This window comes from Saccopteryx bilineata, chromosome X, assembly GCF_036850765.1.
Source record: "Saccopteryx bilineata isolate mSacBil1 chromosome X, mSacBil1_pri_phased_curated, whole genome shotgun sequence".
Classification (NCBI taxonomy): domain Eukaryota; kingdom Metazoa; phylum Chordata; class Mammalia; order Chiroptera; family Emballonuridae; genus Saccopteryx; species Saccopteryx bilineata.
In genome coordinates this window covers 29,326,672-29,353,731 of record NC_089502.1, presented here as the reverse complement: position 1 = coordinate 29,353,731, position 27,060 = coordinate 29,326,672, and the positions used below count along the sequence as shown (strand labels likewise).

The following is a 27,060-nucleotide window of genomic DNA, read 5'->3' as shown; positions in this document are numbered from 1 at the left end:
TGGAGCAAAGATGGCCCGGGCGCTGGGGATGGCTCTGTGGCCTCTGCCTCAGGCGCTAGAGTGGCTCTGGTCGCAATATGGCGATGCCCAGGATGGGCAGAGCATCGCCCCCTGGTGGGCAGAGCGTCGCCCCTGGTGGGCGTGCCGGGTGAATCCCGGTCGGGCGCATGCGGGAGTCTGTCTGACTGTCTCTCCCCGTTTCCAGCTTCAGAAAAATACAAAAAAAAAAAAAACAAAAACATTTTATTTATTGATTCTACAGAGACAGGGGGTGGGGCGGGGATGAGAAGTATTTGCTTCACTCTAGCTGTTCATTGGTTGCTTCTCGTATGTGCCTTGACCAGGCAAGCTCAGGGTTTCCAACCGGCAACCTCTGCATTCCAGATCTGAGCTCTATCCACTGCGCCAGCACAGGACAGGCATGCCAGATTCCTACTTGGTTCAGGTCTCTGCTCAAATGTCACCTATCAACAGGCTCTCCCTCACCACCCTATATAAAATAACATTCCCCACACTGTGCTCTTATCCCCTTACAGTCTTATTATTCTTCAGAATGCTTACCACAAGCTGGTATAATATATATTTATGTATAAACCTGTTACTGTCTTTCATGAGTTCTTTGAGAGGAGGGACTTGAGTGCTTTTGTTATGATTCTAGCTCCAGTGCTTAAACCAATCAACACCTGACCACACAGTGGATGCTCGGTACTATTTAGGAAATGACTACCCTCAGTCTCCAGTCTTGTTTGCCATCATGTCACCTGGCCTAGTGCACCTGCCTGACTGATCTCCCTACTCATGTCTGGTTCCTTCGATCCATTTCCCATACTGCAGAATTCTTTATAAAAATTCAAATCTGATCATTTCATTTTCTTTTCATTTTTTTAAAAATCATCCACAGGGATTCAAAGATGATAACTTCTTTTTTTTTTTTTTTTTTTTTTTTTTTTTTTTTTTTGCATTTTTCTGAAGCTGGAAACAGGGAGAGAGTCAGACAGACTCCCGCATGCGCCCAACCGGGATCCACCCGGCACGCCCACCAGGGGGCGACGCTCTGCCCACCAGGGGGCGATGCTCTGCCCATCCTGGGCGTCGCCATGTTGCGACCAGAGCCACTCTAGCGCCTGGGGCAGAGGCCACAGAGCCATCCCCAGCGCCCGGGCCATCTTTGCTCCAATGGAGCCTCGGCTGCGGGAGGGGAAGAGAGAGACAGAGAGGAAGGCGCGGCGGAGGGGTGGAGAAGCAAATGGGCGCTTCTCCTATGTGCCCTGGCCGGGAATCGAACCGATAACTTCTTTTTTTTAATGTTTGACTTTAAAGAGAGCAGGAGAGAGACAGGAACATCTACCTGTCCCTGTATGTGCCCTGACCACGGAACGAACCGGCAGCCTCTGTGCCTCAGGAAGACACTCTTAACTAATCAAGCTATCCGACCAGGGAGCGCTGTTTCTTACCACCCTTTGAAGGCACCCTTTGCATGGTCAGATAAAGGCCAGAGTGCTTGACATGACTTTTAAGGTGCTTGTTCTTTGGCCCTGACTGCCTGGCTGCCTTGTCTTTTTCCTCCCGCCACCCTGGGCCACTTTGAGTTCTGAGCTGAAACCAGTCTGCAACTTCAGGTCCTTGGTATAAAGCTAACTCTCTGCCTGGGTCATTCTCTCCCACTGGGCCATTTTCCTAGGGGAGCCCCCTTTGTCTTCAGACTAGGTTAGCTCCTTCAGAGTCCAGCTGCAGTTTCATCTCTGCTGGCATGCTTTAACCTCAAAAAAAAAAAAAAAAAAGTGCTAGCCTGACCAGGTGGTGGCGCAGTGGATAGAACATCGGACTGGGACCTGGAAGACCCAGGTTCAAGACCCCGAGGTTGCCAGCTTGGGTGCTGGCTCATCTGGTTTGAGCAAAAAGCTCACCAGCTTGAGCCCAAGGTCGCTGGCTCGAGCAAGGGGTTACCCGGTCTGCTGAAGGCCCATGGTCAAGGCACATGTGAAAAAGCAATCAATGAACAACTAAGTTGTTGCGACGCACAACGAAAAACTAATGATTGGTGCTTCTCATCTCTCCGTTCCTGTCTGTCTGTCCCTGTCTACCCCTCTCTCTTTCTGTCTGTCTCTGAAAAAAAAATAAAAAAAAGTGTTAGAACTATCATTTGCACCTATGAAGAAGTTGTACTGTTTTTGAAAATGTATTGATTTTAGAGAGAATGGGTGAGGGGGATGGAGAGAGAGATAGGAACATTGTTTTTCTGCTCCACTCATTCACGCGGTCATTGACTGATTCTTGCATGTGCCCTGACTGGAGATCGAACCTGCAACATTGGAGTGTCAGGATGATGCTCTACCCAACTGAGCGACCCAGCCAGAGCCAAGAGGTTGCACCAGCTGAAGGAGATAACAAACAATTCTGACTTTAAAAATGTAATTGTAAACTTCCAAACATGAAAACTTCTTTGAGTACACCACTGGTGTACAGGGTGTTGATCTCTTTTAAGAATCTGTTGAGCCTAGCCCTGGCAGGTTGGCTCAGTGGTAGAGCGTCAGCCTGGCGTGTGGAAGTCCCGGGTTCGATTCCGGCCAGGGCACACAGGAGAAGCGCCCATCTGCTTCTCCCCCCCTCCCCCCCTCCTTTCTCTCTGTCTCTCTCTTCCCCTCCCAAAGCCAAGGCTCCATTGGAGCAAAGATGGCCCGGGCGCTGGGGATGGCTCCTTGGCCTCGCCTCAGGCACTAGAGTGGCTCTGGTCACAACAGAGTGATGCCCCAGATGGGCAGAGCATCGCCCCCTGGTGGGCATGCCGGGTGGACCCCGGTCGGGTGCATGCGGGAGTCTGACTGCCTCCCCGTTTCCAGCTTCAGAAAAAAAAAAATATCTGTTGAGCCTTCCGCCATGGCAGTCATTGAGAACGGGCAGCCATGGCTTTGCGCTACCCCATGGCCGTGGGCCTCAATAAGGGCCACAAGGTGACCAAGAATGTGAGCAAGCCAAGGCACAGCTGCTGCCGAGGGCACCTCACCAAGCACACCAAGTTTGTGCGGGACATGATCCGAGAAGTGTGTGGCTTTGCTCCCTATGAGCCACGTGCCATGGAGCTGCTCAAGGTCTCCAAGGACAAGAGAGCCCTGAAATTAATCAAGAAAAGGGTAGGGACACACAGCCGTGCCAAGAGGAAGCAAGAGGAGCTGAGCAACATCCTTGTAGCCATGAGGAAGGCGGCAGCCAAGAAGGACTCAGCCCCATCTCTGCATATAATAAATTCTGTTCAGGAAAAAAAAAAAATCTGTTGAACACTGCAGATCCTAAAAATAATGCTCATTTGCATGTTTTGTATATTCCCTTAAGATTCAGACAGGTATTAAAAAACGTGGAATAGTAGACAAATGTTACGTTCTCCTCTTCTCTCAGCTCTTTAAGACTTTTTTTTTTTTTTTTTTTTTTTTACTGAGACAGAGTCAGAGAGAGGGATAGATAGGGACAGACAGGAATGGAGAGAGATGTGAGAAGCATCAATCATTAGTTTTTCATTGTGGCATCCTAGTTCATTGATTGCTTTCTCATATGTGCCTTGACCGTGAGGCTACAGCAGACCGAGTAACCCCTTGCTCAAGCCAGCGACCTTGGGTCTAAGCTGGTGAGCTTTTGCTCAAACCAGATGAGCCCGCGCTCAAACTGGTGACCTCGGGGTCTCAAACCTGAGTCTTCCGCATCCCAGTCCAACGCTCTATCCACTGCGCCACCGCCTGGTCAGGCAAGACTAATTTCTTGATTTATGTTTTAATCACTTCCCCTCTGTTGTAGCGACCTTCTAACAGGCATCCCCAAACTACAGCCCGCGGGCCGCAATGTGGCCCCCTGAGGCCATTTATCCAGCCCCCACTGCACTTCTGGAAGGGGCACCTCTTTCATTGGTGGTCAGTGAGAGGACCACTGTATTTGGCAGCCCTCCAATGGTCTGAGGGACAGTGAACTGGCTCCCTGTGTAAAAAGTTTGGAGACCCCTAGGACTTAAGTCATCAAGGCATTCTTTCCCTTTTATCTTGTTTTCTTCCAGACCCTTTTTGTCAGTTTATATAAAGATGATGATTCATTTTTTTAAAAAATATTTTATTTATTCACTTTAGAGAGGAGAGAGAGAGAGAAAGAAAGAGAGAGAGAGAGAGAAAGTGGGAGGAGGAGCAGGAAGCATCAACTCCCACAAATGCCTTGACCAGACAAGTCCGGGGTTTTGAACAGGCGACCTCAGCATTCCAGGTCAACACTTTGTCCACTGTGTCACCCACCACAGATCAGATGGTAAGATAACAATTCAATGTATAGCTTTTTCTTTTTTCGCCAGAAATATAACTTTCCTATTTAAACATAGTGTAAAACTCTAAAAAAAAAAAGAAGAAAAAAAAGAAAAATTCAAGCAAGACAGAAAAGTCCAAAGAGAAAAGTAGACTCACGCCATCAAAAATAAACAATGCTCCCATTTTATGACTATTACTTTAGACATGTTTCTATTCAACATATATCTTTTTTCATTAAGCTTTATTCTACTTCTGTATACCTTTGTAAGTATAAATTCTCAGGAATACCTTTTAAAAATGGACCATTTTAATGATTATTTTGCTACTCATCGCCATATTGCTTTCCGTGATACTTTTTAAGAACATCCTTCCTTTGCCTTCCATGGCCCTGTACGCTCCTGCTGCTCCATCTGCTTCTGCAGCGTCTTCTTTCCTGTTTCCTCTTCTGAAGTCTCATCCCTTAAATGCTCTTGCCTGTGTGATGCTTTCTTAAGCCCTTTTCCCAGCAGGCTTCTCCAGTATCTCACGTCTCTGAGAGATATGTGTATTCCAAACTGCCCTCTTGATGTTCTGTTTATCTGTCAGACCTCACCCTTACTGGACTATCGCCCCTGAGACAGAGGAATTCCAAGAAGCTAAGAAGCCGCCACCAGGAGGGGCTCCGGAGACACCAGGACTTTTGATTCAACACCCACATGCTCGAAATTTTTCTTGACCCCATATAATTTGTCCCCCTAGCTTGTACCAGTGCTCTTCTCCCCCGGAGGAGTAACCAGCAGGGTTTCTTTCTTCCTTTCAATAAAGCCTGTTACTCTGGTCTTTCGGACTCCCATGGATTCTTAGTCTCTAACTCCACTATACTTTATACACTGTGCTATATAATGTTTCACCTTGTATTAAGTTAATGATTCTGACGTCCTCCAAAGCTTGGATTGGGTGTATCCTGAGATCCAGTGCGCTTTTTTTTCTTGTACTTATTGCACCTGTCACTGTTTTATGTCTAGCTCCGTGAGTACAGGAGCTGTGTCCATTTTGTTTGCTAATATCCCCTATGCCAAGCACAGTGCCTGACACAGAATAGCTGCTCGAAGAATATCTTTAAACAGATTCATGATGTGATCCCTGCTGGGGTAGCTTAGCTTTGATCCCCGGTCAGGGCACATGCAAGAACCAACCAATGACAGATGAATGAGTGACAGAAATCAATGTTTCCTTCTCTGTGTGTCTCACCCTCTCTCTAAAAATTAATGGATTCATGATATAAATTAAAAAAAAACTAATCCACAATTTATTCATTAAAATTTTTTTAAAGTTGATTTTAGCAAAAAAGGAAGGGAGACAAGAGACAGGAACACTGATCTGTTCCTGTATGTGCCATGAATGGAGATTGAACTGCACTTGGGGACAATTCCCTAAGCAACCAAGCTATCTGGCCAGGGCACTTAATTCACTTTTTAAAAAATGTTTTTATTTATTGATTTTAAAGAGAGAGAAATATCAATCCATTTTTGTATGTGCCCTGACTGGGGACTGAACCAGCAAACTTTGTGCATCAGGAAGATACTCTAACCAACCCCACCATCCCACCAGGGCCCACAATTTATTCTTGCATCTCTTTCCTGGGATCAGTCCAAATTCTAGCCAGAGCAATAAAAATTTACTAATCACTTGGCCTAACTGGCCTCCTACCTCTTGTCATCCATCTCTCTGCAATCTGACAGCTTGCAAACACGACATTTAAAAAGAAGTCTGATTGTGTTTCCCTCCCCAAAACTCTGATCTCCCAATTACCTAGAGACACAGTCAAGCTCCTCAGCTTGGATGAAAGGCTTTGGCCCCAATATCCCTTTTGAAATCTCTCTGGGTTTACTTATTAAGAACTTATTATATGCCAAGCACTCAGCTAGTTACAGGAGTTCACAAATTATTTGGGAAGACAGGTACCTAGATTAACTTTAATAGGGCATGATCAGCTATATTACAGGGTCGGTGAAGACAGTTTCAGACAATGCAGTATAAAATATTAGGTTTGCCCTCTGCAGGTTTGCAAGCCCAGTCTATGACTGCAACGTCCATTCTGGTGGCCACCAGATACATTTCACGTGCTTAAAACAGCCACACAAACCAGCAGCTATCATATTGGACAGCGCAACAGAGATCATTTCAATCATCCATGGAAGGGTGGTTACTGTAGGTGCTTCAAAGAGAGCAAGGGCCATTTTCCATACATGCATTCTGTGGTGCAAGCCACCAGTCCCCCAGCCCAATTCTCCCTCTCACCTATTCCTGCATACACACAGCTTGGCTGGGGTGTATTTTGAAGTAGCACATGCTCCCAATATGCATGAAAGTACTTTTGTAAACCATTCAATGATACAGAAATGTGATATAGTAAATAGTTTCAGTTCTTTTCATCACAGCCTTGGTTATTTCAAGTGAATTCTAGCTCTTTTCTTGAACATCTCCCATCTTTTTAATTTATGCCAAAGAGTTCTGAAAAGATACACAAGGCAACATTTATATCAGGTAAAAATACAGATTGTACCTACCTTGATGCTTTCACAAGCCATCTAGCCAGGAACCTACTTCACCACCTGCCTTTTCCTTTGTCACTTTCCCTAGAAAGGAAGGACACAAATTAAGATTTCCAAAATACAGTATTTATTTTGAGATTGGAGAATAATGGGAAAACTAAGTAGTGGGAACTGGACCCTCATCAGGGTCTTCTGGGAAATCATAAGTACCATCCTCTTCTGCAGCTTGATGTCTTTCCAGTTTAGCAATCAATTCTTTCGCTGGGTTGAAGACGCCATTGGTCTGCTGGTCACAGACATAGCAGCGTGGGGTGGTGCGGAAATGCTGCAGTGCACAGCTTTCACAGAAATAATGCCTGCACTTGGTGACAACTGGGTTTTGGAAGCTCTGGCGACAGATGAAACACTTGAATGGAATATCTTCACTATCGCTTGCCACCTCGTAGTTTTCGTCCTCATAAACATCGTAGCGACCCTCATCCAGCTCCCGTTCGATCTGCCACCCATGCTTGTAATCTGATCGGTCATGGAGAAATTTGCAGCTGTCTCCGAAGCCGCAAAAGCCTGTCTCTTTGTAGTCCTTACAAATGTCAGGCTGGTAATCCCAGCGCACGGTAGCACGGAGATGCTCGGGCGCTCTGATGGGGCCCTTCCGCACCATGCCGGAGGAAGCATTGCCCATAGACGTATCCTTGGGCTTCATATACTTCTGATAGTTATTGATGCCGCGATAGATCTTGTCATCTTCCTTGCCCCTCAGCTCCTCCTGGATCTTCTGACTGCGCTCAAAGATGGCTTGGGCATCACGCTCCTTTTCCGTGTCCACCTCATAGACAGCAGTCGCCCCCATGTCCTCTGGCCCCACGGGTTTCGCCGAGCGGGTGGACTTGTAGACCACACGGAGAGTCTCAGGCTCATTCCCGTTCGCCTCCTCCTCCTCGCTACTCGAGTCGCAGTAAACCACCTTCTGTTTCCCACTGCCACGGGTCTTCTGGATCATCGGATTGTGGGTCGCCCGCTTCTTTTCCCGGCGAACTACAGTGCTGCCTTCGTCACTGCTGCTGCTGCTGTCGTCTCCGGGCTCTGGGTCGCAGACCGGGCGCTTCCTGCGGCCTGCAGCCCCTTTTCGCCCAGGCTTTTTGAACAGGAAGGTGCACACCTGGTCTGTCGCCTTTCCTGGAGAAAGTTGCTCTGCCATTTTCCAGTCCCGACCCTGAAACGGCTGCGGATGGTGGGTCGCGTGGGGATGCTTCACGTTACTGCACGTCGGGGTTTCGGCACAGAACCGGGAGCTAAGCGCACTGGAGAGAGAGGCCCGCCGGAAGTCGGGTGAGAGAATGCGCCAGCCTACAGCCCTGACGGCCTCCGTCGTTTCCTCCGGAAGTGTACGTGACCCCGCCCAGCCGCTGCCTGCCGCGGGGCTTGGTGGGAATGAGTAGAGCCGGTCACTTTTAAGGCTTTGGACTGTATTTCTTTTGGCTTCGGTAACTTTGCCGCGATGTGGTTCGAGATTCTCCCCGGGCTCGCCGTCATGGGCGTGTGCCTGCTCATCCCCGGGATTGCCACCGCGCGCATCCACCGCTTCACTAACGGGGGCAAGGTAAGGTGGCGTCCCTAGGCGGCCAGCGGCTCTGCGGCCCGGCGTTACGTCAAGGGCGGTGAGGTGGGGAGCAGAGTAGCACCAGCACCCTCTGGCTGAGATGGAGAATACCAAGGGCGCGTCCTCTCCCCCTTTTCCGTATTTGCCTGAAAGTGGAGGTTTAGGGAATGAAGCCAGGAAGAAACAACAATCTACTCTAGCAAGAAGCAGCCAGTTGCTGGGAGAAGAGGGCGCCGGAGGGCCGAGCAGAGATTCGGGGCCTGGAAAAGGAGAGTAGGAGAAGTTAGGTCCAGGCTCCTAGCAGAAGACGGAGGCGTCAGCCTTGCTCCCACTGCTTCCGACTTCTGGTCTCCTTTCTTGCTCGATTCTGTTTTTAACTCCTAGCATTCTCATCTTGATCGCTTCTCATTATTTCTTCGTCAAGCTTAACTAGTTTTTAAGACTTCATCTTTTAAAATTTTTAATATATTGACTGATTTCAAAGAGAGGAAAGGAGGGAGGGAGAGAGGGGGAGAGAGAGAAACATTGATTTTTTGTTCTACTTTATTTATGCATTCATTGGTTGAGTCTTGATAATGTGCTCTGACTGGAGATTGAACTCGCAACCTTGGCGTATGGGATCCGGCCAGGGCTCTTAATTAGGTTTCTATTCTGACATTTGTTTATCCCCCATTTTCTTTTGTAAGCCCTTAGAAATGTACCACAAGATCCTGTTTTCCCCCCTCTTCCTAGCCCTTGACATCGTCTCTAGAGTACAAAGGGTAAATAAATGTATTTGTTATTTGCTTTTTGGTTTTGTGATCATCCTTCATGTGTGATTTTCCCAGTAGATACCAGAAACAAAAAACAAACAAACAAAAAAACAGGCTGTCTTTAGAAGAGCATGGGAGCAGGGAGGAAAAAAAATAAATGATGCAGGTTAAAGTAGAAAGTGTAAGTTACCATCTTAATTCTAAAGTTTAGAGGTCTGTTATGATTCTGGTCTTATATTATTAATTTGATTTTTATTTCAGTGCTAATTCCATTCTAGAATGTCACTTACTACAGTTTTAATATTCCTCTATTGAGTCACTCATCTTAAAACTGCAATAATTTATTTTAATTGTAGGAAAAAAGGGTTGCCTACTATTCCTATCAGTGGACTTTGATGGAAAGAGATAAGCGGGTGTCTGGAGTTAATCGTTACTATGTGTCAAAGGTAAGATGACTCCAGTGCTAGCCATCTGTCAGGGTGGAGGTGGGTGCTCCTGATGTACTAATTGAATTTGCATTTTCGCATCTACTAGTGAGGTTGAGCAGCCTTTCACATAGTTAATGCTGTTTGTATTTCTAGTTCTGTGGATTGTTTGCCTATATACTTGACTTGCTCTGTTCTCTTTCTTTTTATTTACTAGGTTTCTTTATGTATTATGAATACTAATTTTGTTTCTTTTATATGTACAAATATTTTTCCTAGTCTTCTCTTGTCTTTATCACTTTATGACAGTAGATTTAATTTTTTAAAAAATTTTTATTGATTTTAGCGAGGGGGGCAACATAGCTCTGTTCCTGTATGTACCCTGACTGGGGATTGAGCCAGCAACCTCTGCACTTCAGGACGATGCTCTAACAACCGAGCTATCCAGCCAATGCTTAACAATTTTTTAAATGATTTTTAGAGAGCAAGGGAGAGATCAATTTGTTGTTCCACTTATTTATGCATTCATTAGTTAATTCTTGTATGTGCCCTCACTATGGAATGAACCCAGAACCTTTTGTGTATCAGGATGACATGCTAACCAACTGATCCAGCCAGGGCTATGATAGTAGTTTTTTTTTTTTTAAGATTTTTATTTATTCATTTGAGAGAGGAGAGAGAGAGAAAGCAAAGGGAGACACAAGGGGGGGGTGAGCAGGAAGCATCAACTCCCAACTCTCATATGTGCCTTGACCGGGTAAGCCCAGGGTTTTGAACCAGCTTTCCAAGTCGACACTTTATTTACTGCGCCACCACAGGTCAGGTATGATAGTAGTTTTTAATTTTGGTGTTCAGTTTGTATTTTATCATTTTTGGCTTTATGGTTTAATTAGTCTTGCTTACAAATGAGCTTCCTATTCAAGATTATAAAAATGTAGCCTTCCCATTTCTCCAAATACTGCTACAGTTCTTCATTTACACTTAGTGCTCTGACCAATCTACAGGGTATTTTGGGGTATAAGGTGTAGCCAGGATTTAACTTTCCTTTTTTTCCAAGAAATAGACAGTTGTCACAATTATCCATTTATAGAACAGTTCTTTTTTTTATTTGAAATACTACTCCAGTAAACTAAGTTTCCATATACACATGCTCCTGTTTCACGAATGTGCTCTTCTGTACTTCATTGGTTTCCCAGTTCCTGCACCAATATCATACATATGTTAAGAATCAATATAATTTTATATTTGATTTAATCTTATGAAATTGCTGTTTTTGTGGATTAAAAATGACCAAGTAATAGCATCTTCATATGGATCGACCTAATAGAATAGAATGTTTTAATATCTTCTGGGAGTTCCTCTTTATTACTCTTTTTAAATTTTTAGTTACCTTTCTATATTTTCTTTTTGCTCATTTATTTCACATAGTGAAACTAGGTGAATATTAATTCCATCATTTTATAGATGAGAGAACAGAGTTTCACTGGTTAAATAACACTGAGGAGTCAACCAAGGTAGTCTGTCTCTCAGTATAGTGTTATCTGAGAATCAAGTCTAAAGACCATGGTGATAGCTATCTAGTCACCTAGAACAGTATTTCTCAAAGTGTGGTCTAAGAATAACTATCATAGTCTGGCATATGAGATACAATGCAGACTCCTAGGCCCCTGGCCAGACCAAACAACTTAGGATTTCTACAGGGTGACTTCTAGGACTCTACAATTTTAATTTCTCTCAAGGTGATTCTTTCTGCAATAGTAAACAAAATACCTGGACTGTTATTTGAACACCTGGAAGAAATGTCTTCACTGATTATAAGTATTTGGTTGTGAACAGAGTAAGATAGAGTGGGTCTTCTGAATAAATAGTGTCATGCTTACACGGGGCAAGAGTTCTGGAGTTGGGGGCCCTGAACTTGAATTCTAGCTCTGCTACTTCCTTACTGACTTAAACGACTTGTAACCTCTCCAAGCCTTCTTTTCTCATCTGTAAAAAAGATTGGAATGAGGCTACTAGTATCTTCCTCATGTTAGCTGGTATTTTATAAAAACGGCTTTACCTTACTGTTCTCTGACTCCCTGAGGGTGCTTTATAGAAGAATCCGGATGGTAAATACTTCCTGACTAGTTCTCATTGTGGGTGGAAAGTTAAAGTGATATGTTTGCTGCTGTCAGAAAAGGGAAACTAGACGTAATTGTAAGTTATTTTTTCTTAATTTAGTGATTATAAAATTCAATTTGTTGCAAGAAATGTGGTACGTGAACATTCTTTAATAATGGAGAGCGCCACTTGGTGGCGCTGGAAATATGAGTACATGCACGTCTTTGATGGGAACAAAATTCTCACATTTCCCTTTTGAAACTGTTTTTCAGGGTTTGGAGAATATTAATTAAGGAAGCATTTTCCTGATTGATGAAAAATAACTGAGCGATGTCCATCTACTCCTACTGGAAGGTTATGCAGTGTATTATGTAGCATACAGTATGTTATGTACTCTGAAATAAAAATGAAAAGTAAAGTCAAAGGTTTTCTTTCCTTTTCAAAATATGATGGCCCTGGCTGGTTGGCTAAGCGGCTAGACCATCAGCCCCACGTGTGGATGTCCCAGGTTCAATCCCCAGTCAGGGCACACATGAGAAGCGACCATCTGCTTCTCTTCCCCTCCCTCTTTCCCTTCTCTCTCTCTTCCCCACTTGCAGCTGCCTGTCTAACTATCTCCTCTCTTCTCACTTAAAAAAAAAATGACTACACAAGATCAACCAATTTATCAAAGGTAGCTTTAACACTTAAAAAAAACCGCACCAAAACTAGAAGGTACCGAGGCTTACAAACTATAGACAAAGTGTGTACCAAGCACCTTCACTGTGCTCAGTGCCTAATGTTTCGTAAATGGCAGTTGCTACTAGTATCACATATGTAAATACAAGTTTTCTAGTTCCTTTTCTGGGTGAATCTAGTGTTTAAAATTCCAGTTAGGGCCCTGGCCAGTTGGCTCAGTGGTAGAGCGTCGGCCTGGCGTGCAGGAGTCCCGGGTTCAATTCCAGGCCAGGGCACACAGGAGAAGCGCCCATCTGCTTCTCCACCCCTCCCTCTTTCCTTCCTCTCTGTCTCTCTCTTCCCCTCCAGGAGCCAAGGCTCCATTGGAGCAAAGTTTCCCCAGGCACTGAGGATGGCTCTGTGGCCTCTGCCTCAGGTGCTAGAATGGCTCTGATTGCGGCAGAGCGACACCCCAAGATGGGCAGAGCATCGCCCCCTGGTGGGCATGCCGGGTGGATCCCAGTTGGGCACATGCAGGAGTCTGTCTGACTGTCTCCCCGTTTCCAACTTCAGAAAAATACCAAAAAAAAAAAAAAAAAAATAGGCCTGACCTGTGGTGGCGCAGTGGATAAAGCGTCGACCTGGAAATGCTGAGGTCACCGGTTTGAAACCCTAGGCTTGCCTGGTCAAGGCACATATGGGGAGTTGATGCTTCCAGCTCCTCCCCTCCTCTCTCTCTCTCTCTCTCTCTCTCTCTCTCTCTCTCTCCCTCTCTCTCCTCTCTAAAATGAATAAAAAAAAATTCCAGTTAGGCCTGACCAGGCGGCGGTGCAGTGGATAGAGCTTCAGCCTGGGACGCTGAGGACCCAGGTTTAAAACCCTGAGGTCGCTGGCTTGAGCATGGGATCATAAACATGACCCCATGGTTGCTGGCTTGAAGCCCAAGGTCACTGGTTTGAGCAAGGGGTCACGGGCTTGGCTGTAGCCCCCGGGTCAAGGCACATATGAGAAGCAATCAATAAAAAACTAAGATGTCACAACTACGAGTTGATGCTTCTCATCTCTGCCTGTTTGTCTCCCTCTTTCTCCTCTCTCTTGCGTGTGTGTGCACGTGCTAAAAAAAAATGACAGGTAGAAATCAGTTGGTCAGGTTCAACATTAGGGTCTGAATTCTTCACCCTCTTTTTTGTGACATGCTATGAAATTAGCCGGATTTTTTATCTCCAGGGAGTGAACCAGAGTAAAGCACTGAATCTCAATTCTAGTGGTGCTTTGTAGCCTGCATTTCTCTTGATTTTTTGCATGTGCAATTAGCCAGAAGGGTTTTCATACAGCAGTTCTGACATGTGATTTATCTACTGACCTTGGGTACATAAGTCACCTCATAAGGCCAGTTGGGATGGGAAACAATGCCATTCATTTGATTGTATTCACTATCTTTCATTTTAAATAGACAGTATATCCACATGTTCACATAATTCAAAACTAACAATATAAGGTCTTTGGTGATCATTGTCCTGATTTCCTGCCCAGCACTAGCCTGATTGACATACCACCTGGAAAGGCCTCTTCATGCATGGATTAATACAGCCTTCAGTATTGCATAATGGGAACATCTGACAGTTTCTGTCCCTTTAGAAGAATGGTCTTGTTTGAAATTACATTTACCAGGCTTCCATAATTATTTCTGGGGTCAAGTGAAATAGTGAATAGGAAAAGACTGAAAAAGGTTAGAGAAAGCTATGCACATTCAGAAGTTTGTTTTTTAATTCCTATTTATTCAGGAGTATATAGGAGCAATCCCCTTGCTTTCTCCCACTCCTAGTTCTTTTCTCATTATAGTTCAGATCCCAGATACTTCCTGGGCTCCTTTGTAAACCTGAACTTTGTACCTTCCCTGGAGGAATTTGTCTATTCCAATCCACAGCAGTGATGTGCCTCTGGATGAGAAAGCAAAGACTAAACCCTTTCTGAGTTGATGTGCAGTAATTAGGAGGACTGGGAGGACCGTCACATCAGACGGCTCCGGTACCTGTCAGCTGTGACCTTAGACAAGTCACCTCATTTCTCTGAGCCTCAGGTTTCCCGTCTCTCAAGTGAAGAGAGTATGTCATCTGCATATATCCCTGGGTATCCGATACTGTCATTTAGTCACGTATATGGACTAGTTTGTAGCTGTACCTCCCCATGCATGTGGAAGGGGTCATGGCTGGTTTGTAAGCACCCCCTGAACAGCTGTCCCATCCACCCCCAGGCTCCCCAAAGGCACTTATCCAAATGTGGTGTCAGGAGGACCCTTGGACCCAGTCTGTAACTAAGTGTAGGTGGTGGCAGCAGTCTTGGGTTCCCTCTTAGAACAAATGATGACAACTAACGTATTCCCAGAGCACTGTAAACAAAACAGACAACACTAACCTCAACACTTGCTCTGAAGGTATTTGATGGAAACAGAGAGGAAAACTCAGCTCAAGGACTGAGTGCCTGCTTACCCCTCTCAGTGGTTGCCACTTGTTTTAAGGGAAAGTGATGAGCAGATGAGATCGAAGCCTCCACCATCCTCAACAGTAAGCTTCTGGCTAAGGGTGGGGAGTGAGGTGAGAGTTACACATCACTTGGTTTTTAAGATTTCATATCACTCTGATAGTTCTGTGGCTGGAAAATGCAAAACAATATTGAAAATAATAGAGATTTTTGTATGTTAATGCAGACTTTTAAAATCTTTTTTTTTTTTTTTGTATTTTTCTGAAGCTGGAAATGGGGATAGATAGTCAGACAGACTCCCGCATGCGCCCGACCGGGATCCACCCGGCACGCCCACCAGGGGGTGATGCTCTGCCCCTCTGGGGCGTCGCTCTGCCGAGACCAGAGCCACTCTAGCGCCTGAGGCAGAGGCCAAGGAGCCATCCCCAGCACCCGGGCCATCTTTGTTCCAATGAAGCCTCGCTGCGGAAGGGGAAGAGAGAGACAGAGAGGAAGGAGAGGGGGAGGGGTGAAGAAGCAGATGGGCGCCTCTCCTGTGTGCCCTGGCCGGGAATTGAACCCAGGACTTCTGCACGCCAGGCCGACGCTCTACCACAGAGCCAAACGGCCAGGGCCTAAAATCTTTTTTAAAAAATTGATGCTGATCAGAACCACGTCATCCTGGAGGCTTAATGATTAAGGGAGTGGCCGTGCAAGGGAGAGGGAGGCAGGTGAGGGAAGGTGCTGGGTGAGTCCAGTTACAATCAAAGGAAAGAAAGGAAAAAAGGATATATTAAAGAAATGAAATTTCTGTACTTTTATATATATATTTTACTTTTAAAATTAAGATTCTAGTCTTTTTTGAAAAATAAATGTCTTTATCTAATATTTTCTTTTTTTATCTAATATTTTCAATAATGTCTGATGATTCTGTGGGGTTTTATTTATTGATTAATTGATTTTAGACACAGAGGAAGGGAGAGAGCGCGAGACAGGAACACCGATCTGCTCCTGTGTGTGCCCTGACCGGGGATCAAACCGGCAACCTCTGCGCTTCGGGACGATGCTCTAACCTAGCAAGCCATCCGGCCAGGGCTAAGATTCTGTCTTTTCTTTTTAAAATTTCATTTAGAAAATTAAATTTGCCTAACCAAGTGGTGGTACAGTGGATAGAGTGTCAGCTTGGGATGCTGAGTACCCAAGTTCAAAACCCTGAGGTCACCGGCTTGAGTGCAGGGTCGCTGGCTTGAGTGTGGGATCATGGACATGACCCCAAGGTCACTGGCTTGAGCAAGGGGTCACTCACTCTGCTGGAGCCCTCTGGTCAAGGCACATAGGAGAAAGCAATCAATGAACAACTAAGGTGCCGCAACAAAGAATTGATGCTTCTCATCTCTCTCCCTTCCTGTCTGTTTCTGTCTGTCCCTCTATCTTCATAAAAACAAAATTCATATAGGCCCTGGCCGGTTGGCTCAGCGGTAGAGCGTCAGCCTGGCGTGCGGGGGACCCAGGTTCGATTCCTGGCCAGGGCACATAGGAGAAGCGCCCATCTGCTTCTCCACCCCTCCTCCTCTCCTTCCTCTCTGTCTCTCTCTTCCCCTCCCGCAGCCAAGGCTCCATTGGAGCAAAGATGGCCTGGGTGCTGGGGATGGCTTCTTGGCCTCTGCCCCAGGCGCTAGAGTGGCTCTGGTCGCGGCAGAGCGATGCCCCAGAGGGGCAGAGCATCACCCCCTGGTGGGCAGAGCATCGCCCCTGGTGGGTGTGCTGGGTGGATCCCAGTCAGGCGCATGCAGGAGTCTGTCTGACTGTCTCTCCCCATATCCAGCTTCAGAAAAATACTAAAAAAAACCCCAAAAAACAAAAAAAATTTCATATATACAATTGATTTTTTATAAGATATTATTTAATTTAGAAGAGAGAAAGAGAGAGGAAGTGGGGAGGAGCAGGAAGCTCGATGCTCTATTTCCTGTGCCACCACAAGTCAGGCCCAATTGATTTTTAAAATTGACTTTATTGGGGTGACATTAGTAATGCTATAGGTTTCAGGTAGACCATTCCATAACATATCATCTGTACACTGCACTGCATGTTCACCACCCCTATTTTTAGACAACTAAAGAGACGCACTCAGCTGCTTGGTTTGAGTCTTCTGGTTTGTGTCTGCTTGTATAATGCTCCCTTCTTCCCCCCACCTCCTACACCTCTTAACCAAGTATTTCTTCTCTGAGTTCTGTATATTCCAGACTGTTCTTTTGCAATGTGCTCTTCTTTGCTTTCCAAAGAAAGCTGGAGTAGATCCTACAGCACACTAAACTATGGTTGAAAATGTTCTTATAACCTTCACATTTTGGTGCATGGTTGATAAAAGGCAAAAGAAGGAAATGTCTGTAAAGAATAAATCCAGAGCTATGTTTGCATAATCTCTAATTGTTAAGGGTTTCTTTGGCATATCTGTGCATGCACTGTGTCTGATGCTGATGGCTGTAATATATCTCCCTCACCACTCAGAGGCTCTTTTGCAATGAAGAGCCAAATCATTGTGGCCTTTGGGATCACCACAGAACTTGATTCGGGATTAGAGACCTAATAGTTCTTTTCAAGGCATCGCTGAGAAAATGGCCTAGCCAGATCTGACTTGTGTAAAACCATGTAAGTGCTGCTTTATTAGTTTGAACACACACTTTTTTTTTAGTGCAAGAGAGAGAGAAAGAGGGACAGACAGGAACAGACAGACAAGAAGGGAGAAAGATGAGAAGCATCAATTCTTCGTTGCGACACCTTAGTTGTTCATTGATTGCTTTCTCATATGTGCCTTGATGGGGGGGAGGAGGCTCTAGTCGAACCGCCTGAGTGACCCCTTGTTCAAGCTAGTGACCTTGAGCTCCAAGCCAGTGACTTTTGGGCTCAACCCAGTGACCATGAGGTCATGTTTGTGATCCCACACTGAAGGCGGTGACCCTGCACTCAAGTTAGTGAGCCCGTGCTTAAGCCAGATGAGCATGCACTCAAGCCAGAGACCTTGGGGTCTTGAACCTGGGTCCTCAGCATTCTAGGCCGATGCTTTATTCACTGCACCATCACCTGGTCAGGCTGAGCACATGTTTTAAAAAATCTGGGCCTGGCCGGTTAGCTCAGTGGTAGAGCGTTGGCCTGGCGTGCAGGAGTCCTGGGTTCGATTCCCGGCCAGGGCACACAGGAGAAGCGCCCATCTGCTTCTCCACCCCTCCCCCTCTCCTTCCTCTCTGTCTCTCTCTTCCCCTCCCGCAGCCAAGGCTCCATTGGAGCAAAGATGGCCTGGGCGCTGGGGATGGCTCCATGGCCTCTGCCTCAGGCGCTTGAGTGGCTCTGGTCACAACAGAGCGACGCACCGGATGGGCAGAGCATCGCCCCCTGGGCAGAGCATCGTCCCCTGGTGGGCGTGCTGGGTGGATCCCGGTGGGGTGCATGTGGAAGTCTGTCTGACTGTTTACCAAAAAAAAAAAAAAATCTGTTGTTTTTTGCCTGGCCTGTGGTGGCTGAATGGATAGAGTGTTGACTTGGAATGCTGATTTCCATGGTTCAAAGCCCTGGCCTTGCCCAGTCAAGGCACATATGACAAGCAATCAATGAACAGCTAAAGTGAAGCAACTCTAAATTGATACTTTCGTCCCCACCTCTCTGTTTGTAAAATTATTAAATAAAATCTTAAAGAAAAATCTGTTGAAAAAAAAAAAAGAAAAGAAAAAAAAGAAAAATCTGTTGTTTTGTTTCTTGGCAGGCAATTTCTTCAGTCCCAGAAAATATAGAGAAACCAATAATTATATACGGTCTAGAGAGTGGTCACGTAATAAAATTTACAAACAAGTATGCAATTTCAACTATTACCCCAAAGGATTATAACTCCAAAAGCAGTAGAGAAAAGGTAGGGAAGACAATGGAAACACTGAGCATTTCCACCCGAATAAAACAAAAATCTTTCCCAGGTGTTTCCTTGGTGTACCTTGCCTGTCCCCCTGAGTGCCACCTACCACACAGCTGGGGAGTGTCAGTCTCATTTAGCACATCAGAGTTCTCTTTTTTTTTAATTTATTAATTTTTATGTAAACAATTACATTTAACAGGGTGACATTAGCCAACTAGAGTACATAGATTTAGAGAAAACATCTCCACATCATCTGGACAGTCGATTATGTTGTGTACCCATCACCCAAAGTCACATCATCCTCCGTCACCTTTTATTTGTTTCTCTTTATGCCCCTCCCCCCTCCCCACCCCCCTTCCTCTCCTCCCTTCCCCTCCCCCTGGTAACCACTGCACTCTAATTTATGTCCATGAGTCTCAATTTTGTGTCCCACCTACGTATGGAAACATACAGTTCTTAGCTTTTCTGATTTACTTATTTCACTTAATATAATGTTATCAAGGTCCATCCATGTTGAGTTTTCTTTCAAGGTCTAATACCGTTTGCTTCTACAGGCCAAAAAACAGCACAGCCCCTTGAAACTCACTGTCCTCTCTTATCACTAAGAGCCTAGTCTTTGGGGTCAGGTAGGTCAGGCTTCTAGGGCAACCTTGGACTTTTCATTTAGTGCCTGTAAGAGAAGCCCAGCATAGTCGGATGAGTGTGGATCAGAACAAGGCAACCCCATCAAATGTCCAGGCATCTAGGAACAGCTCTGCCATAGCACTTGCATTCTAAGCAAGGCACTGTTCAATGAGGCACTCATCCTGTGGCAGCCCTGCACGCTCGAGGATGGTGGAATGTTCGGAGAGGTCTTTGTGACATCATGACTCTCAGAGGTCTGCCCATCTGGGAGTGACCTGTGCTGCATTCAGGGTCTGTGGCTTTTGCTGGTGGGGATGAGCCTCAGCTTAGGAAAGGTTCTAGGCTCCTACCAATTCCTTCCTCTCCCCATTACAGTCTGGTAGAACTTTAGATTTGAAGCAAGGTCAGTCAGCCTCATTTACTTCAAAGCTGCTCAAATCCAAGATGTCTTGATACATTTGATTTGCTAGTTAACTTTTCTTTTTTAAGAGAGAGAGGAAAACATAGAGAGAGGAGAGAAAAGTATCAACTCATAGTTGCTTCACTTTAGTTGTGCACTGATTGCTTCTTGTACGTGCCTTGACGGGGGGGGGGGCTCAAGGCAAGCTAGTGACCCCTTGCTCAAGTCAGTGACCTTGGGCTCAAGTTAGTGACTTTGGGCTTCTCAAGCCAGTGACCTTTGGTCTCAATCCAGCGACCTAGGAATCATGTTGATGATTCTGTGCTCAAGTCCACAAACCCACGCTCAAGCCATGACCTCGGGTTTAGACTCAGGGACCTCAGTGTCCTAGGTCAATGCTCTATCCACTGCACAACCACCAGTCAGGCAGCTAATTACCTTTTCATGTGAGCACACCTTATGCTCCCAACTAGATTGTAAGTGGTTTGAGGATAGGAATCTGGTCTTATCCAGCTCCACTTCCCCACATGCCTGCCATCTCTGCACTTTGCAGGTACTTAAAAGATAATGTGCTGGTTGACTGTGTTCATTAGACAAGAGTGTCAGCATTTAGCCAGAGCTTCATACCCAAGAACTGACATACTTGCTAGGTGGAGGCAGGGAGATGGAAAAAGAATAAGAAGATAAATAAGGGAAGGGAGGGATAGGGTAAGCTTGAGGGCATAAAAGTGGAGAGGGCTGACACAGAGGAAGTGAACATGACTGAAGGAACCCAGGTGGCAAAAAATATAATTCAAGGCCCAGGGTGTGGTGTGGAGTCCTAAAGAAAGGGTCCATCTTCCTGTGCTCTGATGTCAACCACTCCAGCCAACAGTGTGGAGACCTGCAAAAGTCTTCAAAAACAATTCTCTTTTGTGAGCACCACATCCATTTTACAGAATTCCCCCTGCCCCCCAATCCACAGGTGGGGCAAGTGAGGATCTGCCCTTCACCCCCACTCCAGGGTCTGTCCACCCAGGCAGCCTCAGGACCCAGGCAGCCGACCCTCTGTCTTCCAGGACCAGACAGGATGCACACTCACCTGGGGACGACCTGCTGGCTGGACGAGGCTCCCTGATCTCTGTCTGGAAGGCCCACGGCGTCCGGCAGTGACTCATTTTTGCACACAGGCTCCACATCCTTCGGTTCTGGCCACTGGACAGTGGGTGCATCGCTGGTCAGGAACAAGGGCTCGGGACTGACCCCCAGGGAGACAGAGGAGGCTCAGGGTGGCGCGGGGACATCAGGGTGGTTCTGGGGTTTGGGGCTTGAAAGTCTGCAGTGTCTGTTTCCTTCCTAAAGAGTAAGAGGCTGGGCTGGGTGAGCCTCTGGCCAGGTCCTCCTACCTGGCTCTGCCTGCTCCTTGCATTTTCCCCTCCCTCTTGGGCCACTATTCCACACTTACCTGCACTGCAGAGAGCAGGGCGAGGTTTGAAAGAAACTGTCCTCAGTGCTGCCTGAAAATTCAAAAGACCTCTAGTCTGGAGTGCCCTGGAGGCCAGAATCTGCGCTTCAGTGAGGGGCTTGGCTGGGAGATGGAGTTCTGGCCTGGGGAAGTTTGAGCTACTACTTCAGAGAAGAGCCTTTATAATTGGCTGGGGAATCTCTCCCCCATGAGAGCATTTTGCATACAGGGAGTTTCTCATCTTTTGCCTTCCTCTCTTTGTCCCCTGGCTTTAAGAATCCCACTGCCAGCCCTCCAAGGCCAGGTCCTCACCCTGGCTTTCTTGAGACTTGTTTGGAGGTTCTAGCAGGGGAGCGCAGCTACTTGTATACCCTTGACCGAAGAGCGGTCCTCTCCTCTAGCGGGGAAGGTCGTCCTCTTCCACCGAGCGCACAGCTTCAGGAAGGACGCACATGGAGCAGTGAGGGAGGAAGGGGACACCCGCCTAGCCAGCCAGATCAGCCGAATCAACCCTGGCGATCAATGGGGTGACAGATGTCGCAGCCAGATCACCCTCACATCCCACCCTGGCTTTCTTACTGGTGGCCTCAGAGATTCTTAGGAGAGTCTTACTGCCCTTGCCCACAAAAATTTCACACAAAGGAAGCTGGAGCTCGGCCTTTTCTGGAATGCAGGTACTGTGGGGCTTAGTGTTTCCAGCTTTCTCTCCCTCCTTCAGGGAACTGAGGGGAAGGGCAGGGCTGTGGACCAGGGCCTGCTGCAGCACCAGAACGTTCCTAGCAGTTGGTCTGATGAGCTGTGTGGGAGTCAGACCAGCCAACAGAAGCCAGACCACCATCAGTAGCATTTGTAGATCTGGAGTGTGCATGATTACCAATGACAGGTACTCCTCCCGGCTTGGCTGCCTGGCATTGAGCCTACACAGTGACCGGCCAAGGCACACCTGTCCCTGTTGTCCCAGGCACATCCTCCCAGCTTCAGGGAAGTGGTTGGGCTCTTTCTGACTTCTCTACTTTTTTAAAAAATTTCAATTACAGTTTACTTTCAATATCGTTTTGTATTGGTTACAGGTTCTGTCTGTTGTGGTGAGTGTCTTTATCATTGGGATTGTGATAATGTGATAAGGTGCCAAAGAATTGCAAAAAGTAACAGTATTTTAGAAGGAAGAGTCAGGCCCCCTTACCCCTCCTTTCTGAAAAGAAAAAAAAACTCAGAGTAAGAGATTAAAGGGGAAAAAGTTAGTACCTAATCATAGTTTAACTATAGTTCTCTGGAAGGACTGAGGCCACTCTTGCTACACCACAAAGAACTTCCTCTTCCCCTTCAATAAGATCCTTTAGGAGACAATGTTTACATATCCTACACTGATCCTAACCCTTCCTCCCCTCCTGGAGTCTTGAGAGTGACGGATACCTCTAGACAAAGGGATCACGAGCCCACTCCCCTTGCTTGAAAAACCTGCATCCTGTAACATTTTATATTCTTTCTAATAATCACCCCTCTTGGAATCCTTTATATGTATAAAAACTTGTAAACGAAACAAGCGGGGACTAGCTTATTAGGTTTCCTAATACACTTTTAGGGTATTTTCATTTGGCCTCTCTCCTTATCCTAAACTAACTATTTTGCTGTGGTGACAGGGATGGGGGGCGGGTAGACACTAGAAGATTTGGGAATGTCTTTAATATGTAAAATGACATTTATTGCTATTGTGTTACCTTGTAAGTTTTAACATGTAGGAATGTTTTCTTCCTTTTAATAGATCCTATAAACTAATGTTGTAAGCTTGTTAATGATTGACTGTTGTGTCATGTTCCCCCTCCTTTTCCCCCCACCTGTATGTGATCAAGTCTATATAACTAGCCTCAGGGCTATATTTGAGGCTGCATGATTTGGGTTAGCTGTACCCCATGTAAGTCATATGTAGCCAGCTTATTAATAAATCTCCTCCTAAAACTTCTTCTTTATCCTGCCTTGGTGTCTCTAAGCAACCCACAGAATTAAGGTACAGTACTTTATAACAATAACTAATGCTTACTGAACACTCAGAGTGGGCCTGTTTTGAGTGCTCTATAGGAATAGCCTCATTTCATCTTACTGACCTTTTTTTTTTAATTTTCAGTTCCATTAGCTGTTTTTAATTTTTTTTAATTTTATTCATTTTTTAGAGAGGAGAGAGAGACAGAGAGGAAGAGAGAGGAGAGAGAGACAGAGAGAGAGAAGGGGGGAGGAGCTGGAAGTATCAACTCCCATATGTGCCTTGACCAGGCAAGCCCAGGGTTTCGGGCTGGCGACCTCAGCATTTCCAGGTCGACGCTTTATCCACTGCGCCACCACAGGTCAGCCTTACTGACCTTTTAAAGTGACTCCTATTAAGATCCCCATTGGCTTGACCAGGCAGTGGCACAGTAGATAAAGCGTCAGACTGCGACACAGAGGACCCAGGTTTGAAACCCCAAGTCGCCAGTTTGAGCGCAGGCTCATCTGGTTTGAGCAAGGCTCACCAGCTTGAACCCAAGGTTGCTGGCTTGAGCAAGGGGTCACTCGGTCTGCTATACCCCATGCACCCCCCCCCCCAGTCAAGGCACATATGAGAAATCAATCAATGAACAACTAAGGAGCTGCAACAAAGAATTGATGCTTTTCATCTCTCTCCCTTCCTGTCTGTCTTTCCCTATCTGTCTCTCTCTCTCTCTCTTGCTCTCTGTCTCTGTTACAAAAAAAAAGATTCCCCATTGTACCCATGAAGATGCTCAGAGAGGTGAAGCAACCTCTGGTCATGACACTACCTACTGCCAGGGCTGGAAATGAAACTGTTGAGGATGTGGAAACTTTCCCCTCCCTTCAGTCCTTCTGGGTGGTCAAATAATTCAAATGACATACAACAGATTAACAAGAGAAAAATCAACTGTAATATGTGCACATGTGGAATTTACATAAAAATTCTAAAGACAGTTGTTAAAAAGTAGCTTAATCCGTGGGTTACATAGAGACACCAAGATAGAAATAGAAATATTAGGAGGAGCTTTATTAATATTAATATTAACCCAACAAGGTATACATGGGGTACAGCTCACCCAAATTGTGCAGCCTAGAATATAGCTCTGAGGCTGGTTATATAGACATGATCAAATATTGGTTGGGAGGAAAAGGAGACGTGGTAGGTACAAAGGTTATTTACTGATAAGCTTGCAACATTTATCTATAGGACCTATTAAAAGGAAAAACATTTCTACATATCAAGACCACAGGATAACACAGTAGTGATAAATGTTTTACATACCATCACAGTAGCAATAAATGTCGTTTTACATTTAGGAAACCTAATAAGCTAGTGCCCACTTGCTTAGTTTACAAGTTCTGTACATATAAAGAATCTCAGAAGGATGATTATTAGGAAGCATATAAAATGTTACAGAATACAGGTTTTCGGGGTTTTTTTCCCTCAGAAAAGAGGGGTAAGGGGGCCTGGTTCTTCTTTTTCAAATACAAGTATCAACAGTTTTGCAGTTCCTTGACACCTTATCACACAGTGAGACAAAATGAGGTATGTATGCCATTCTGGACTAAGGAGAGGGAGGCAGGGCTCTGGGACTTCAAAGGGAAAGTAGGCAACTCACAGGTAGATGAAAAAGAGCAAAGACGTGGTGAACAAATTCTTGCTGGGCCACCCAGAAACAACAGGATACGGAGGGGAGTCTGACAGACATTGCAGACATCAGCCGTGTCTGCCACACTTGGTTCATATGTGCTAAGATGGACATGCTAAGGTTCCCTTCCCAAAGCAGGTTTTGTTCAGGAATTCCATCAGGTGGGTAAGCAGGAGATAAACACGCACTTGCACAAAACCCTCTTCTGGGGATCTGTTGGGCTTTATTTCAGCTCAAAAGAATCTGCATGCCAGGGTGATGCACTCTGGGGAGACTTGTTCTGGATCCCAACAAAGCCCTCTGAGATCAGAGATTGAGTTCCTCCAACTAAGCCACACTGTCTCCCATCTTTTTCCCTCCCAATCCCACTCCCCAGCCTCACTGTGCTGTCTCATCAGTGGGCTCCCTGTATGTGGGACCTTGATGTATGTAATATAAGCTCATTCTGGATTCATAAATGACATTTCTGAAAACACTCGTTAAATGAGTGAGGTGCACCAAATATGTATATTTCCTCAAAAATCCAAGGCCACCAAGTACCATATTTCAACTAATCTAAGACACCATCAACTGAAAGGTGTACCTTCATTTATTTTTCACTATGAAGAATTTTTTAAAATATTCTCAAGTAGCCTGACCAGGCAGTGGCGCAGTGGATAGAGTGTCGGACTGGGATGCGGAAGACCCAGGTTCGAGACCCCGAGGTCACCAGCTTGAGCGCGGGCTCATCTGGTTTGAGCAAAAGCCCACCAGCTTGAACCCAAGGTCGCTGGCTCCAGCAAGGGGTTACTCAGTCTACTGAAGGCCCGCAGTCAAGGCACATATGAGAAAGCAGTCAATGGACAACTAAGGTGTTGCAACGCGCAATGAAAAACTAATGATTGATGCTTCTCATCTCTCTCCGTTCCTGTCTGTCTGTCCCTGTCTATCCCTCTCTCTGACTCACTCTCTGTCTCTGTAAAAACTAAATAAAAAATAAAAAAAATTCTCAAGTAAACCATAATGTATTACTGATTATATGATGAATCCCCATTTCAGAGATGGTGAAATGTGGGGGGTGGGAAACACTGTGAATATACTAAGTGCTGCTGAATTGTTCACTTTAAAATTGTTCACTTTTATGTAATGTGACTTTTACCTCAATAAATTTATTATTATTATTATTATTATAATTTTTGTGAGCAAGCAAGAGAGAGACAGACAGGAAGGGAGAGAGAGAAGCATCAACTCATAGTCGTGACACTTTAGTTGTTCATTGATTACTTCTTATACGTGCCTTGACTGGGGGGCTCCAGTTGAGTCAGTGATCCCTTGCTCAAGCCAGACACCTTGGGCTCAAGCCAGTGACCATGGGGTTGTCATGTCCATGATCCCATGATCCAGTGACCTCGCGCTCAAGCTGGTGAGTCCACGCTCAAGCTGGCAACCTCAGGATTTCGAACCTGGGTCCTTAGCATCCCAGGTTGATTCTCTATGCACTGCACCACTGCCTGTTCAGGCTCAATAAATTATTTTTTAAAAATATGAATCAGCCTTGGCTTGTTGACTCAGTGGATAGAGCATTGGCCCTGTGTGCGGATGTCCAGGGTTCACTCCCCGGTTAGGGCATACATGAGAAGTGACCATCTGCTTCTCTTCCCTCCCTTTCTCTCTTCTTTCTCCTCTTCTCTCAGCCAGTGGCTTGACTGGTTTAAGCCTCAGCCACAGAAGGGGATTGCTGGGTGGATTCTGGTTTGGGTACATGTGGGAGTCTATCTCCCCTGCTCTCACAACAATAAAATAAAATAAAAACAAAAATAAAAGTGGACCAATGAAAAGAAAAAAAAGACATCTTTAAAAGTAACTAAGCACACAAGGGAGGTCCTAAACTGAGAATTTGGGAAAAAAACAAGTAAAAAGCTCAGTGAAGTAGTTGGACAGCTCTGGATTTGAGTTTTTGGAAATTTCTTTAACACTCTAAGCCTCAGTTTGTTCAGTTGTGATGAAAACACTAATACCTACCTCACAGGGCTGCTGTGAGGAGTCAATGACTTCACAGTACTGAGCCCTTCCCACAGTGACTGGCACACAATGAGGACCCCATACATACCAGCTACGAGGCTCCCTGGCACAGCCCTGCGAGCTCATCTCCCGCTGGGCAGAAGCTGGCTATGGCCATTACAGCTGCGTCTTGCTTTGGAAGTCAGATTGTGCCTGTGACTGACTAGCACTCTCCTTTACTAAAAGAAGTAGTCAG

At 45.7% G+C, this 27,060-nt stretch overlaps 3 protein-coding genes and 1 long non-coding RNA gene across 4 annotated transcripts; 2 read left to right on the top strand and 2 right to left on the bottom strand.

Annotated features, from left to right (window-relative positions):
• Positions 1–2,874: 2,874 nt before the first annotated feature.
• Positions 2,875–3,275, top strand: LOC136317606 (large ribosomal subunit protein eL36-like). The gene has a single exon (XM_066250435.1). It carries the CDS (start codon positions 2,904–2,906, stop codon positions 3,273–3,275), a length of 372 nt encoding a protein of 123 aa, XP_066106532.1. The 5' UTR covers positions 2,875–2,903.
• Positions 3,276–4,115: 840 nt separating this feature from the next.
• Positions 4,116–8,135, bottom strand: RNF113A (ring finger protein 113A). Its single transcript, XM_066248643.1, has 3 exons — positions 7,022–8,135; positions 6,827–6,895; positions 4,116–4,360 (listed from the first exon to the last, which is right to left on the bottom strand). The coding sequence occupies exons 1-2, from the start codon at positions 8,007–8,009 to the stop codon at positions 6,837–6,839; spliced, it is 1,047 nt and encodes a 348-aa protein (XP_066104740.1). The 5' UTR covers positions 8,010–8,135; the 3' UTR covers positions 4,116–4,360; positions 6,827–6,836.
• A 63-nt stretch (positions 8,136–8,198) lies between these two features.
• Positions 8,199–12,112, top strand: NDUFA1 (NADH:ubiquinone oxidoreductase subunit A1). Its single transcript, XM_066248644.1, has 3 exons — positions 8,199–8,411; positions 9,520–9,609; positions 11,961–12,112. The coding sequence occupies exons 1-3, from the start codon at positions 8,310–8,312 to the stop codon at positions 11,979–11,981; spliced, it is 213 nt and encodes a 70-aa protein (XP_066104741.1). The 5' UTR covers positions 8,199–8,309; the 3' UTR covers positions 11,982–12,112.
• Positions 12,113–19,870: 7,758 nt separating this feature from the next.
• LOC136316670 (uncharacterized) lies at positions 19,871–26,979 on the bottom strand. Its single transcript, XR_010727788.1, has 4 exons — positions 26,914–26,979; positions 21,175–21,226; positions 20,812–20,967; positions 19,871–20,623 (listed from the first exon to the last, which is right to left on the bottom strand). It is a non-coding gene; the product is annotated as an uncharacterized lncRNA (long non-coding RNA).
• Positions 26,980–27,060: the final 81 nt, after the last annotated feature.